Source organism: Stenella coeruleoalba (genome assembly GCF_951394435.1).
Source record: "Stenella coeruleoalba genome assembly, chromosome: 12".
NCBI classification, from domain to species: domain Eukaryota; kingdom Metazoa; phylum Chordata; class Mammalia; order Artiodactyla; family Delphinidae; genus Stenella; species Stenella coeruleoalba.
This window is the reverse complement of record NC_137158.1, coordinates 18237236-18253454: the sequence shown is the minus strand read 5'-3', so window position 1 is coordinate 18253454 and position 16219 is coordinate 18237236. Positions and strand designations below refer to the sequence as shown.

The 16219-nt window shown below is 39.6% G+C and overlaps 1 protein-coding gene across 1 annotated transcript in view; it reads left to right on the top strand.

The window, feature by feature from the left end:
- Positions 1–10326: 10326 nt before the first annotated feature.
- IBTK (inhibitor of Bruton tyrosine kinase) overlaps positions 10327–16219 on the top strand; it is an 88640-nt gene continuing 82747 nt past the window's right edge. Inside the window, exons 1-2 of the mRNA XM_079939201.1 lie at positions 10327–10656; positions 15422–15518. Of these exons, the coding sequence (XP_079795327.1) occupies positions 10336–10656; positions 15422–15518 (418 nt within the window). The 5' untranslated portion in view covers positions 10327–10335. The remainder of the gene's footprint in view (positions 10657–15421; positions 15519–16219) is intronic.

Here is a 16219-nt window from a genome sequence, read left to right as displayed (position 1 = left end):
CATTACCAGGCAGGATGTTTCCTTTTCGCTATCCTAGTATCGATTATTGGCTACTTGCTGTCCTCCCTAATTTTTTTCACTCGACCATTTTTAAAACGGTCCTTGGAGGCAGAGTTAAGGGGTAAAAAGCGTAGTACGAGCCTGGCATCAGGCACTGAGTAGCGTGACCTGGTGAGTGGCTTGGCCCGGGTCGGCGGCTGGCCCCGCACAGTGATCTAAGAAGGCAGTGACGCCTTCTGACCCAGGGAATGACCCCGGAAAAACCGGGGGTGGGAGCGGCCGGGGAGAGGCGAGGCTGAGTCTCTTTGAGACGACGCCCTGGGCTTTCCTTTGACCCCACTGGTAGGGCGACGGGAGGAAACTCTCTTAGGTGCAAGATGCCTACGCCTGTGGTTTCTGCTGCGTGGTGACCAAGGTATCCGTCCAGGTCCCCAGAACTCAGTCTCTCCACCCGGGTTTATCCAGGATTCCAAGTCTCTAGTTGCGGGGAGAGGGAGGTTTCTCCTTGGGCGACTGCTGACCCCGTGGTGGAGGGACATTTCCACCCCCCCCCCCACCCCACCCCCGCCCCGTTGGCCTAGAGTCCTCGGCCGCGGCCTTTCCCTGCCCCCGGCTACTGCTGGCTGCCCCAAGGCCGGAGGAGTCAAGTTCCTTTAGGGTGCCAAGGAAAGACCATAATTTAGGCGCTGCCACGCAAGGCCTTTTGGGCAGACACCAGCCAATCCTCCACAGGCATACACGAGCCGCAGCCAATCAGCGCCCGCCTTATTCCTGGGTCCCGCCTGTGCCGGCCCTTCCTCCCTGCCCCTTCTCTAGACGTCTGTAGACGCGGCGGCTGTTGCTGCAGCCGCTTCTGGAGCTGACCCGGGCCTGGGGACCGGCCTCCACTGGCGCCCTTCGTTTTCTTCTGCTGCCTTCACTGAGGATGAGTCCCTGCGCGACCATGTGCCCACTCCGCGGAGACCACCGGAGCATTTTCATCTAGCGACTGGTGAGGGAGGGCTCGGCGCGGCCCGACCGTGCGGAACGGGCAGAGGCAACGGCGTCCCTTGAGTCGTGGGGCGACGGGACAGTGTTATCCTTCCGGAGGGTGCGGGTGACCGCGGGCCCCGGTGTCCCGGGTGGGCCGCGGGGAGGGGACTCAGCGGCGCCGAGGCTGCCGGGCTCAGCGAGAGGCGGCGCGGGGCCGGCCGCGGGGCCCGGGTTCCGGCGGCCGCCTCCCCGCTGCCGCCCGGAGCTAATGAATGGTCTGTGCGGGCGGCGCGCTACCTTGCGGTCCAGCCTGCCAAGCCCTCAAGCGACGTTGCGCTGCCAGTTTCTGATAGTTGTTTCGTGTCACTTCCCCTGGAGCCTTGAATTTGAAGCCATTCCTCGAGGCGCCCACGCCTCTTACCCCATTCGTGGCGTCACAGAAGTTTTAGTTCAGTCTGGGGAGGCTAACGATGAAGTTCAGTGTGAATCTACCTGTTATGTGAAAAGGGACCCGTTCTTTCTTGGGGGGATGGGGGGACACAGGATAGAGGCCTTTTGTTCTTGTATCATGTTGCCGATTTCTAAAAAGTTTTAGTTCATCAGCGAAACAAGTAACCCAGGGTATCCGTGACTCTGGATTTCCAACGTAGGTAGTAAAACTTAAAAGGTGTTAGCCGGACAGGATATTTTTCAGGAAGCAGAGATTGATGTAGCATCTTTTTTTTTTTTTTTTCTCATGCCTGGAAGTAGGGCGTTTGAAAGTCGAGATTTATCAGAAGTACTAAAAGAATGTGACTTTTATGAGTGGTAGTGTTTCTATGCCCATGTTGTGCGAATTCACGTCCTTCCATAGCTCCTTGATCTTTTCACTGCCCTTTTTATTTTAAATTCCTTGAATTTTTTTATAGGTTTTAGAAACTGATATAGGGTAGATAAGGGCAGAAAGAGATGTTTTCTAAAAAGAATTAGAGTATAGATATTTGCTGAAAGTACAGATATTTAGTCAAAGTGGTTTACTTCAAGGAATTTAAAGAATGGTTTTCCATTTAAAAATTTTTAAAAAACCTGTGTCCAGGCAGACGTAGAGAATGGACTTGAGGACACGGGGAGGGGGAAAGGTAAGCTGGGACGAAGTGAGAGAGTGACATGGACATATATACACTACCAAATGTAAAATAGCTAGCTAGTGGGAAGCAGTCACATAGCACGGTACTTTGCGACCACCTAGAGGGATGGGATAAGGAGGGTGGGAGGGAGATGCAAGAGGGAGGGCATATGGGGATATACGTATGCACATACGTGTGCATATAGCTGATTTACTTTGTTATACAGCAGAAACTAACACAACATTGTAACGCAATTATAGTCCAATAAAGATGTTAAAAAAAACACAACTTTTGTCCAGGGCTTTCAGTATGCTAAATTCTACATTATGCTTCGGAACCATAAAGTTCAATAGACCATATTGCATAAGGAGCTCAGTGTTACTTGGTTAATTATTATAAATGATGTCAAAGTTAGTTTATTATTTTCTTTCTTTCTTTTTTTTTTATCGTCTTTTGGCCGTGCCATGTGGCATGCGGTATCTTAGTTCCCTTACCAGGGATCGAACGCGCACCCCCTGCCGTGGAAGTGCAGAGTCTTAACCACTGGACTGCCAGGGAAGTCCCTTTATTATCATTAATAGGGCAGTAATTCTTTGCCACCTCCAGAGATGTGCTTGCCCCCTAGAATTTGGGGAATTGTTCAATTGTGAAGCTGGGTTTTGCACTAATAAAATATTGAAGTTTCTATCCTTTGTACCCAGAGAATAATTGAGAAAACAGAATAAAATAAAATACAGTATTGATAAAGCTAAATTATTAATTTCCTAAAGTAGTAAGTCTTGATGTTTTAAAATTATGTGAACTCTTTTCAGGGCTTACAGAAGGAAGTAAAAATTTTTTTAATTCATCAATTATGAGTCGCTATAATTTGTAGCTTTGTGACAGTTCATATAGATACAAGTTTTTAAGGAAGGTATTTTGATTTTAGAGAGCTCTTTAAAAATTTAAGCCTACTTGTTGAATACATATTATATTTAGTGACAAATGTGAGTAAGTATGGCATTCTCTTCTCTGCCTTAAGGAGCTTTATGTGTAGTCAAGGTCCACACTTTTACAAGGCATGTTGTCATCACTTTGCAGATGAAGAAATTGAGGATTAGGAAGATTAAGCTACTTGACCAAGGTTTTAGATAATAGGAACCCAATTCCTAGTTAATACATACAGGGCAATACAGGGTGGAAAGAGGATTAAATTAGTTCATTTATGTACAGCACTACGCTTGTCCATGTGAAAGTTCAAAAGATGGTAGATGTAATGTTTGTAAGCCATGGATAAGTTGGCAGCCCTGTAAAGGTTTGGGTAAAAACATTCCAAGCAGAAAGGGCTTTGATATAGTTATTCTGTTTTTTTGATCAATATATTATATCACTATGTTCCTTTCCTTCGTAACATTTCTTGGGTGCTTACATGTGCATGAATTGTCTCATTTATTTTTCAGAACAACTCAGGAGATAAATAGTTTTTATTCCCTTTTTACAGGTGAGAGAATTGAAGCTTAGGCAGCTGTTATGTGCCCAGGGTCATTTAGTTAGTGGTTACTAGCTCAGTGTTTTGAATTCACAGTCTGAACTGTGTGTGCTACGTGGTTGCCAAGTCTAACTGGCATCCTCTTCCTGAGATCACAAGGCTATTAACACATGAAATATAGATATTGGTCCATTTTGGTCTTGGATATGTGAGCGAATAGCATGATCAGATTTGTGTTTTCGGAAGATAACTGAACTCTTCACCAAGGTTAAATAGGATTGTGAGCCATTGTTGAGGGCTCAACCTCTACTGGCTGGCACCTTTGTGGTGGACCAGCCTGCAAGGTTAACAGTCACCTGTGTAGCTAGCTACACTCTTCCACCTCAATTTCTCATCAACACTTTGTATTCATCACATATAAAGCAAAAAGTTTCTCCTTTAATTTCTATTTGTTCCTTTTGTTTTCAGTTTGTTTTATTTTTCTAATTTACGAAGTATTTACCCTTTACTCTTCTTCTTGGCTGCTCTACCTGTAGTCAAGCCAGAAGCCTAGGAGTTGACCACATCTTGTCAACTCAAGGCCCTAAATATGTTTCTGAATTGCTCACTTTCATTATCCCTGAAGAAAGGCACATAAGGCTGTCTATAATCTAGTTCATCCCTGTGTATATATTAGGCCATATGCATTTCTGTCTTCTGAATTACTTAGAATTTTCAGAATGGACCAAGGTGATTTTAGTGCTTTTATATTTACTGTTACTTCTGCCTCAAATGCCCACTGGCCCTGAATTTATCAGGCAAACACATACTCATCTCATCTCCTTTGAGGAATCTTCCCTTTATCCCTCTTGTTGACTCCCCATTCCTATGAGTCACTTGTTATATCTTTATCATAGGTTTTAATCATGATATATTTTTAGTACTTGCTTAAATAAAAATCATTCTCCTCTACCAAACTGTGCCCCACTGATGGTGGAGACTGCGTAATAGATAATAAATCTCGTTCAGTCAATACAGTTGTTAAATGAGCTATATTTTCACTTAAATATTGTCCATGAGTCTGTACTAGAATATCTAGAATATTTAAGTCCTACGTATTTTTGTTTTCGCAGTACCTTGTGACCTGCAGATGCACTGAAGAGGCAGCATAGTGTTGTAGAAATAGCTTGGACTTTACTGTGAGATAGATCTGTGTTTGAATTCTAACTCCTCTTTTACTGATAATGTGATTTGGGTGGCTTACTTAACCTCTTTGATGTAAAATATCACATCATGTAAAATATCCCATGCTTAATAAGTATTTGCTTTCTTTGCCTTCAATAAGCATTTGTTGAAAGCATGAATAAGATTAACGCTAGGAATTGGGCCAGGAATTTAGGAAAGATGTGAGGGCAGGAGACAGATTTGAGGATTATGAGCACAGGTTAAAGTTAACATGAAGAGATTGAAATTACGCGGGGTGCGTATGAATTAGAGAGGAAAAGAAGACTGAAGGTGGAACATTGAGAGAAGCCTAATATTTGAAGGTCAGGGGAAGGGAAAATGCCCTTGGAAGAAGTGGTAGGAGAGAGATCCCATGCATAAATGCTTCAGTGGTTCCCTATGCTTTCAGTACTCCTTTCTAGATTCCTTACGAGAATGTCATGGTCATGACTCGAAAGCAGAGAAGTCAAGTAACATTACCAAAAGTATTTGGCAGTTTGGAGATCATTGGTAACCTTAGTATGTGTGGTTTCATAGGAGAAGAATGCTTGGAAACTAGTAGCAGAGACATTGAAGCCCAAACATGAACTTCGGAATAAAAATTTCTTATCTTTTTGTTACTGAAGAAATGATAGTAATAAAAGCTGCTATTTGTTTTTTTTTTTTTTTTTTTTTTTTTGCGGTACGCGGGCCTCTCACTGTTGTGGCCTTTCCCGTTGCGGAGCATAGGCTCCGGACACACAGTCTCAGTGGCCATGGCTCACGGGCCCAGCTGCTCCGCGGCATGTGGGATCTTCCTGGACCGGGGCACAAACCCGTGTCCCCTGCATCGGCAGGCGGACTCTCAACCACTGCGCCACCAGGGAAGCCCCAGAACTGCTATTTGTTGAATGTACATTTGGTAGCAGGTACCATGATAAGCAGCTTTATTTATCATTACGGTAACCCTTTGAGGTTGGTGGCATTGTCTCCATTTTCAGAAGAAGAAATGAAGCCTTGGAGACATTATGTAATTTGTAGAGTTATGTAATTGGTAACAGCTGGCATTGCTATATTTGAATCCAAGTATGTAGGATTCTAAGAAATGTTAGCTCTTAGTCACTTAGTCCCTTCCTAATTTATGTTCATAGTACTCTGTGCCTCTCTCATTATATATTATAGTATAGTATCACTTTTGTTTATATTTAATATTCTTTTTTCCCTTTTAAGTGTTTAAATTATGTATAGTAACAAATTGGGGAATTCTTTTCTCTTGTATCTTAATTATATCCTGTAGGGTTCGAGTTATTCGCATAAGTAGTTCCCTTCAGGTATTAGGAAGACACTGAAAACACAAAGATGGCAAAAGTTTAGAGCCTCAAAGGGATGAAATTAACTACACGTGACTATTTTGCCATCTGTCATGTTTTCCAGTTTAAACATTTTAAACTACTTGAGGCTTTGGTACTTTTTTCTTCATGTCAACTAACTACCAAACACTTTGCTTATTTTTATATAGTCTAGTAGAAACAGAACTGGAGCTAGAAAGGGCTAGGAGTTATCTGCGTCTGTGCTATCATTTCCAGATGGGGAAATCAGAATAGTTAAGAACTAGTTAGGTTTAGGATTTCTGACTTAGTGTGGTTTGAAATGGGAGTGGAAAATACAGATTTGGAATGTTTATGGCTGGTGCACAGAAATTTTTCCTATACATATATGTAAACTCACTTGTGTCGCTCTAAATAGTTTTATAACCGTTTTTCCTCTGTCATTCAGATAAATACAGTAGTCTCTTGGTGTCACCAGGGCATTGGCTCTAGGACCCCAACGGATACCAAAATCTACAGATACTCAAGTCCCTTATATAAAATGGCATAGTATTTGTATATAACCTACATATATCCTCCAGTATACTTTAAATCATCTCTAGATTACTTAGACTATCTAAATACAGTGTCAGTGCTATGTAAATATGGTTGAACCTTGAACAGCATGGGTCCACTTATACTCGGATTTTCATCAGTAAATGTGTACTGCAGTACTACAGGATCTGCCTTTGGTTGAAGTTGCCCACGTTGAACCGCGAATACCAGGAACCTAGTATAGGGAAAGCCAGCTGTAAGAGGGTCATTGTGTTGTTCAAGGGTCAGCTATAGTTGAAAATGCTGTGTAAATAGTTGGCCAGCATGAGGCAAATTCAAGCTTTTCTTTTTGGAACTTTCTGGAATTTTAAAATATTTTCAGTTGAAGCTTGGTTCAGTTCATGGTTGTGGAACGTGCAGATATGGAGGACCGACTGTGTTTTTTTAATAAATTAAAATGAAAAGAAGTATTTTGTGGAACTTAATTTGATACCTTGGAGAAGAGAATTTATGTAGAATTTCTACTATAAAAGCTTTAAAATCTAGGCATTATAGATGGGTTGACTACTAATTTAAAATCCAGAGCACAAAAATATTGAAAGAAGAAGATAATTAGGAGATTATAAATAAAAAGATGATGGAGAAATGCTTAGAGTAAAGTAGTCCACTCTAGATATAAAATTTCTAATATTTTATATTGGTGGTTAGTTTTCTAACAGGAAGTGAAGAAACTGAAGGCTAGTAGCTTTTCAGGTAGTTGACAATGATATTTCATTTCTCCAGATCTGAATGGGCATAGCAGACACGTTAGCATATTGGAAGAAAGCTAGAGGCTCATGTATGATGGTTGAGTTTTCTAGACTTTGCTGTGGCCTCCCTAATCAATATATTAGCATTTATTTATATTTTTAAGATGTTTATTTTAAAATAGGTATACATATACATGGTAAAGCATTCAGAAGAGGTTAGTAGTAGTAAAAAATAAGTCTGCCTTCCATATCTGTCTCCAACCATTGGTGGTCTTCCCTAGAGCAACCACTGTTAACCATTTTCTTGTGTATTCTTCTAAACATCTTTCATGCATATTCAAGCATAAACATATATTTATATGTACATTTTCTCATACGTGGCATTACAGATACATCTAGTTTTAAGAGACATTTCACAATATATCTTGCAGATTATTTCATGTTAGAAAATATATAGCTACTTTATTCTTTTTGATACATGAATAATCTTCTGTTGAATGGACCTGCCACAACTATCTTTTAACTATTTAGGTTTTTTCCATGCAGTGATGCAATGAATGTTCTTGTACTTATGCCACTTCACACATGGATATAGTTTTACAGGATAGATTCTTAGGAGTAAAACTGAGTCAGAAGGAATGTGCATTTTACATTTTAGTAAATATTACTGAATTGCTGTCCATTAACACTGTACTGATTTATACTCACCAGCAATGGAGTAGAGTTTCTATTTCTTCACAACCTTGTCAATACATAGTAATATCAACCTTTTTGATCTTTGTCATTCTGATAGATAAAAATGGTGTCTCATTATAGTTTTAATTTACATTTCTTTTGAATGATGTGAGTCTCTTTTTAAAAATCCATTTAAATCCACCACCACCCCTTTTTTTTTGAGAAATGTCATATTCTTTGACTTTTATTCTGTTGGTCTCTTAATGATTTGTAGAGGTGATATATTAAGGAAAAATTTTCTCCTTTTTTGTCTTTAAAATTTTTTATGTATGTTTTAAATACTTGTAGTGTTTGAATACATGTAGTCAAGCATACATCTTGGTAAAAGATTACTGCTAATCACAAAGAACAGATATCTCATGTTAATGATTTTAGTGTTTTCCTGTGTATGGGAAGGTGCAAGAATCTGGTCTTCTTACCTACCTAGGAGCCGGTAGATCCAAAGCATAGAATGCTTCATCCTGCTTTTCCCATCCTGAATTTCCCTCAGGATGTACTGTCAGTGGGCGTCTGCAGTGGGTTGCAACTTAGCCTTTTGTGTTACTGGATGATGAGCTACACTCTTCTTTAATGGTTAAAGCAGATGTACAATGTGTGTTTGACAGGCCATAAGACAGGCTGTTTTAGTTAGCATAAAGTTCAAGCCAAATCATGTATAAGCCAGAATGACTTCCCCATATCTCAGTATGTGAAAATTTTTTCTATCGGTGGAAAGTTTGTTTGTTTTTAACATGGTTAGTTAAATTTATTGATATTAGCAACAATAACAGAGCAGATAATGCAAAACTGCGGCCATCTGAGAAACAATATCAAGGTGGCTTTGAAGTGCATTTCTTTTAAAAGTTACCTTTGAAATGGACAGGCGACTACAATTCCAGGGCTTGAAAAGCACTTCAAACACAGGAACAAAGTAATCTCTCTCTCCTTTCCTCCCTTCCCCCACTCCTCCCTCTCTCTCTCCTGTCAAATGACAAAATTAAAACAATTTAGTAACGACTTGGATGTCCTTTGTTCAAGGGAAAACAACGCCTGGATTGCGGGGGGGGGGTGGGGGTGGGGGGGGAGTCAGTGCTCACTGGCGGTGAAGCAATCTTCCAAGGGATTTTGGGCAAGAGAGACTTACAGAATGTTAGAAGAGGCAACTCTGAAGCAGGGTGCGCTTGGCTAGGAGGTTGGGGATTTCCTAATAAGGCGTGCAGGTCCTGTTTTCTAGAGTGAGGTGAACTCGCTAAAGCGGAGTTGGAGGATTAATTGTTGTTAGGTTTCCTTGACAGGTGTGTCCTGTAGGTGCAGACTGAAAGGTTTAGATTTGTGCTGTGGGTGAGGCCACTGGGGTGGCCTCCATTTTGGGGGTCCTGATTAAATGCATTAACTTAATCACTCCACATGAACATGTCTACTTGTAATGTCTGGATTCTGAAATAAAGTATGAGTGAAGTCAAATAACTTAGACATACCACGGATGTGAGAGTCCTTTGACCCTTCCAGTTACCTGTATGGTAACATTTGTAGAATCCGGGCAGACAGGCCGAGGGTTGCTGCCAAGTGGATCCACTTCCCTTTCTTCCTCAACTTACTTGGGTGGAGGTGGATGGAGCCACCTTTCAGTCAGGCTGTGGCCGAGCAGAACTAACCTCCCTTATCAGAACTGGGAGAGGAGGTCGAGCTTTTGTCAGTGAAGCTCTAACCTTGCCACACATTCCATAGGGAGAAAATATCACAGGAAGGAGGAGTGACTGTCCTATCCGTGAGAAGTTGGTAGGCTCATTTGTTTGCTTGTTTGTTTTTGAAATAGGAATTAGGGGCACTTAAATATGGAGGTAATTGTACTGTAAAATACTTGAGCAAGAGATAGATTGTGTAGTTTTTACTCTGTCTTTCTCCTTCTCTTCTAGGTCCCACTTGCAATCATGGATATTTGAAAGGAGTGGACAGTGTGGAGGGGGAGCTCCCCTCCTCCTCCCCATGGTGCTTGACTCCAGGAATAATTTATAAACTGTGGAAAGCTTTTTTTTAAATAAAGAACTTGTGTTTGATATAAACTTGATAGGGCTATTTATAATTTTTGGATTTAAGTGCCAAAATACATTGTACAGATCTATATAGTTTTATACTGTTGCCATGAGGATTTAAATTATAATCCTAAACAGGCCATTTATTCTCTATAAATCTTTCTGAATAGCACCTTTGTGTCCTGGCTTTTTCATTTTTTAAAATCATCTGACTGTTCAGAAGAAGTAAGCTGCATTAAAACAATTAGGATGAATTCTTCCATCCCTGACTGCACATCAAAATGTCGATCCCTGAAGCATGCTTTGGATGTCCTTTCTGTGGTAACAAAGGGGAGTGAAAACCAGATTAAGGCCTTTCTCTCCAGTCATTGTTACAATGCTGCAACTATCAAGGATGCCTTTGGCAGAAATGCCCTCCACCTTGTTTCCTCCTGTGGAAAGAAAGGAGTGTTAGATTGGCTTATTGAGAAAGGAGTGGATCCATTGGTGAAAGACAAGGAGTCAGGATGGACAGCTTTGCATAGAAGCGTTTTTTATGGACATATTGATTGTGTTTGGTCTCTATTGAAGGTAAGTGTCATTTGTTTATTTAAAACTATTTGGTCTGGCATGTATTTTTCTTAATCTTTTTCATATATTCCACTTACTTTCCAAAAGAGATTTGAGTTCTTATCAGTTGTTTGATATCTTTTACTATTATAACTCATCTTTAGAATTCAAATCTCATATATCCTTTTAATTTAAACCTTTTATGATGTAAAATTTTAAACATATACCAAAGTTTACAATGTATCATGAACTGTTGGCCAATTTTGTGTTATGTATGTCTCCACTGACTTGTTATTTTGAAGTGAATCCCACTTTGTCATTTACTCAGTACTATATATCTTTTAGTATTTTTAAGAAATACAGTTTCCTTTTGTATAACTATGTTATTATCTACTTTAAAAGGGCACTGGTTATTTAAATCACTTAGGGACTATGTTTTGAGTTGTGTGTTTATTTCTTGTTTGGCTAGGATAAAGTTTTTATAGTTCTTTAAAAAAATAATTAGAATCAGGGCTTCCCTGGTGGCACAGTGGTTAAGAATCTGCCTGCCAATGCAGGGGACACAAGTTCAATCCCTGGTCTGGGAAGATCCCACATGCCGCGGAGCATCTAGGCCCATGCGCCACAACTACTGAAGCCCGCGCGCCTAGAGCCCACATGCCACAACTACTGAAGCCCACACACCTAGAGCCAGCGCACCGCAACGAAGAGTAGCCCCCGCTCGCCGCAACTAGAGAATGCCCGCGCGCAGCAATGAAGACCCAGCGCAGCCAAAAATAAAATAAATAAAATAAATTTATTAAAAAAAAACTACCTCTAAAAAAAATAATTCGAATCAGTTTATTTTAAATTTCCCATCAAGTAGATTAAGATTAAATCTAGGTTTGTTGTACTGTTTAGCCAAATAATATGAAGTGTTTTGGTATATACCCTGATGGATGTCATTTCACTAATGAATGCAAATTAAAAACTGTTAGAAGTCATGAGTTTTAAATTGAACAATTAGCTTGTGTATAGGCATTTAGTCATGTTTGTGGAGGACCAGAGAAGAACAAAGCAGTTCCTGTCCTCAAGGCACTTGTGGTCACATTAGGGCATTAGGGTGCTTATCTTCAGTGTCTTTATCTTTGGTGTCTGTTTTTTGTTTTAAATTTTATTTATTGGTTGATTGATTGATTGATTGGCTGCGTTGGGTGCACGGGCTTTCTCTAGTTGCGGTGAGCGGGGGCTACTCTTCATTGCGGTGCACGGGCTTCTCATTGCGGTGGCTTCTCGTTGTGGATCACAGGCTCTAGGTGTGTGGGCTTCAGTAGTTGTGGCACGTGGGCTCAGTAGTTGTGGCTCACAGGCTCTAGAGTGCAGGCTCAGTAGCTGTGGCGCACGGGCCTAGTGCTCCGTGGCGTGTGGGATCTTCCCGGACCAGGAGCGCAGGCTCAGTAACTGTGGCGCACGGGCCTAGTTACTCCCGTGGCATGTGGGATCTTCCCGGGCCAGGGCTCGAACCCGTGCCCCGTGCATTGGCAGGCAGATTCTTAACCACTGTGCCACCAGGGAAGTCCTGGTGTCTGTTTTTGACTTCAGAAAAATTGTTTACATGGTGGTCTTTAGGTGGTAACATTTACTGATCAAAATAATTTTCAGTATGTGTTAATAGCAAAATATCCTTTTTTGGAGCTAAACTATCTAGGTTTACTACTTACTGAGTCCTCTTGGATGAGTTACTAAATCTTGAACCTCAGTTTCATCTATAAAAAGAGGATAATAGTGGTACCTTCCTTATTTTTCCCCCCCCAGGGAGTTTCAGTGAAGAAAATCTTTTCTTAAGTTTATTAATAGTACTGTTAATTCCTCTTATATGTAAAACCTTTGGGTATCAGTTTAATTTGCCTATTGTAATCTCTTTTACAGGAAGAGCTAGGTTAGTAAGAGTTAAAGCATCTATCAGCTCTACTTCTACCCTTTCCCACCAGTTTCTGCTGGAAAATTGGATGACTGCCAATCCTTTCAAGCCTGAGAGTGTCCTTGGATTTTCTGCCATCCTAGGGGTTGCCATTCTGGTGTTAGGATTGGGGGCTTCCGTTTGAAATAGGTTCTGGTCTGAATTTTGGACCTTCCCTCCCTTTGGGTTTCATTTCCCTTTAGAAATCCTCAGTCATCCTCGCCACCTTGGCTAGGAGAAGCCAGGAAATGGTGCCTTGGGCCACCTTGCTCTTGGCTTGACTGTCATCATCATCAGAGTCCTTCTGATCCGTGATAGACACTTAACGGGGATGCTTCCCGCTGAAAAAAATATTGCCACAGAAACCTCTTGCATCCATTTAGTATTCGCATGTTGCTGTAAGCCATCTGCATTTTTTTAGCACAGACTTCTTTCCCCTTTTAACACTCCTTTAATTGGAAGGGCTGCAATGATGGGGTGTTCATGTCAGTTCCACTTCTGGTGATAGCTCTATAGCATTTAAGGTGTTACAGACTAGCAAGAAGAGACTATACAGAAAAACACATTTTAAATGAATTACATTTGATAAAAACTTTATAGGTATGAAATTTTAAAATTAGGACAATAAATAAACACCCATGCTATCAGTTCCTGATTGCCAAAGATGAAAAACCTCAGCAGAAACTTCTTGTCTGCCAAAAGCCAGAGTAGAAACAGCATACCTTATGCAGCTTTTCATTACCTTCTTGATTCCGTGACAGGAGGCATGTTTATGTTTGTAGGGTCCTGCTGTGTCTGTTACCTCTATACTGGTTTTCTTTAATTTTGGTGGTTTATTTATATTACTAACCTGGAAGAACTTGCTTTAATTTTTCCCATTTGTAAATGGAAAAACTCACTGAATCATGAGATTGTGTGGATTAAGTGATAATACTGTTTGTAAAGTATTTGGAATACATTTTTTTTTTTTTTTAGTGCCTAATGTGTATTAGGCAACGATCTAAGTGCTAGGAATATTGTAATGGGAAAAAAAAAAGACAGAATCCTTTGCTTGTTTGTTGGTTTGTTTTTTGGTTATACTTAGGAGCTATTTAATAAGGTAATGAATTTACCTACTATTTTGGGGACATGTAAAGAGTTGATCTTTTAATAAATGGGATAGACTAGACTACACACGGATGCTCCTACCTTTAGAGTTTAAGGTGAGCATATTAGAAAGTGTCAGAGACCACCATATGTAGGGAGCTGTAAAGGCAAAAAAGTGTGGCTAGTCCTTTATGCAGTTGGGGCTGCTTAGGATGATGTAACTGTATGTAGTCTTATTAGGGTCCAGTTGGTATATATATAATAAAGTTTAGGACAGATTTATAAAACTGATAAAGTAAACTGTCCAGGGATCCTATTTGTCAGATTCGTAGCTTGGAGCACTCTGCCCTGGAATGTACCCTTCTTACCCTTACGAAGGCCAAGCTCAGGTCTTCCCACATGGATTTATTATATCTAACTTTGAAAGTAGCAGGCAACATACACTTTTAAATTTGTTAAGATCTTAGATCACTTCTGGATTTTGTTTTATTTGTTAGCTCACTAACGAGTATTTTTGTTCATTGACAACCCTTGTGAAATCAAGTGTTATAACCATCTGGAACCATCTTGATTTTAATTTATTAAAATCCGTTGTTACAAGGTAAGAGGAGATGCTCTTTCTTAAGTAACCCAAAAAGAGTATTCCAGCATGTTGTGGTTAGAGTTTAAAAACTTCATGGTTCATCTCAACCTGTAACTGCCCAGGTAAACTCTGGGTGTAGATGGATAGGCAGTGATCACTCACACGAGTTAAAATTATTGTTGAATGCCATATTAAACTATCAGCAAATATTAGAAGTTATTTATGAGAAGGAGTACATTTTGTGTTTAAAAAACTGTATGTAGTAATAATATGAATTGAACATTGCTCTATTTCTCCCCTCCTCCAGTTATATTTTAAAAACAGTAAATAATGGTGCTAGGGATAGGATGTGCTAACTGCCTTAAATAAATGGGACAGAAAATGTTCTGTTTCATGTTTGAATTCTGGAGATATAAAACTACAGATTACTTTAAATTCATTTTTAAAACACACACACACGTGCATTCTCAGGGGTTTTTTTTCGATACAATCTAACTATAAGTGGTAAGAGACAATGCTCTGAAAATTTAAGTAGAAAATTTTAAGTGGAAAAATATAAAAATATATATCACACAAGTAGAAATAAAAGAATATAATTGTCTTCATGTCAGTAATAGACGTAAATGGAATTCAAGGCAAAAAGGTGGAGCATAGGTGATCACATTATATACAGTAAATCCTAAAAAACATATATATAAAAAGTAAGAAGTAGTCTTTGCCATTGTGTAGAAATCTTTACAGCCCTTAGCTGGATGTGGAGTTTGGCTCTTTAAATACGGAAAAAAAAGCACGTGTGTGTACATACACACATAGACCCAGACCAAAAGTTAGGGCCTTCTCAGTAACTGACCTGACTTACCACGGAAAACTTTCATATCTATTTCATTTTGATTTGTTTTTCATTTTGATTTTAAATGTTATTTTATTTGTCACGTTTTCTGGTTCTTCTTTATTTACCCAAGAATTGGATATTCGATTTCTCTTAGTTTTCTTTTATGTGAGAAATAAATGTGTATGAGCATAGGAGATAATTGTTATTAAATGTTTATTTTTAATGTATTTATGGGTTTGATCATCTGACTTTTTGATAAATAAATGACTGATTATAGGTAAATGATTAAAAATACATACATATATATCTGTATATACACACACATATTTTTTCCTTTTTTTTTTAGCGTGGTGTTAGTCTGTATATTCAAGATAAAGAAGGCTTGTCAGCTTTGGATCTTGTAATGAAGGATAGACCAGCTCACGTAGTATTCAGAAATACCGGTAAGAAAATTCCACAGATATATTCCATTAAGGTACAGCTTAGAAAATTGTATTGAAATTTTATTGTTATAGAAATACCTGAGGAGATTTGTGTGGATATCTGCAAAGAACTTTTACTCTGGTATATGTTGGTTGATAACCTTGGTTTTCTTTCAGAGCACTTTGGTTTATTTTACATTTTTCAGATTCAATGTTCATTTCTGTGTATAAGAGTAAAAATACAGCCTAAAAAGGGAAGGCAGCTAGAATTGTAACTACTGTAAAGCCATTGATGTGCATTCAGAAAGTAACAGCATTTGAGCTAGAGGGGGAAAGGAAGTGATTCTTCTACCCACATGTTCCTTCTTCTCATTGCACTTATCTCCAATTTTTTTGCCCTGTGAGCTTTGGTAATGGAAATTGACTGAAAAGGAGGAGAGGTCTAAATGGGGGCACTAGTTAATTTGCATTTTAACTAGTGAGCAAGCTAAGTAAGGACATGTTCTTCATTTTTATTTCTGTCTTGGACACTATATTGCAAGTTACAGTTATAATTCCATTCAAGAACTTTATAAGCCTTCCAAAATAAAAATGAAGAGTTATATCATAATTAGCTGTGATTAGGTTTTATCCCAGTTTAATGGATATTGGCCCAACCTCTAGTGTGATTTTGCATCTATCAAGAGCAAACTATTGGAAGATGATGTTTCTCTAGAAATAGG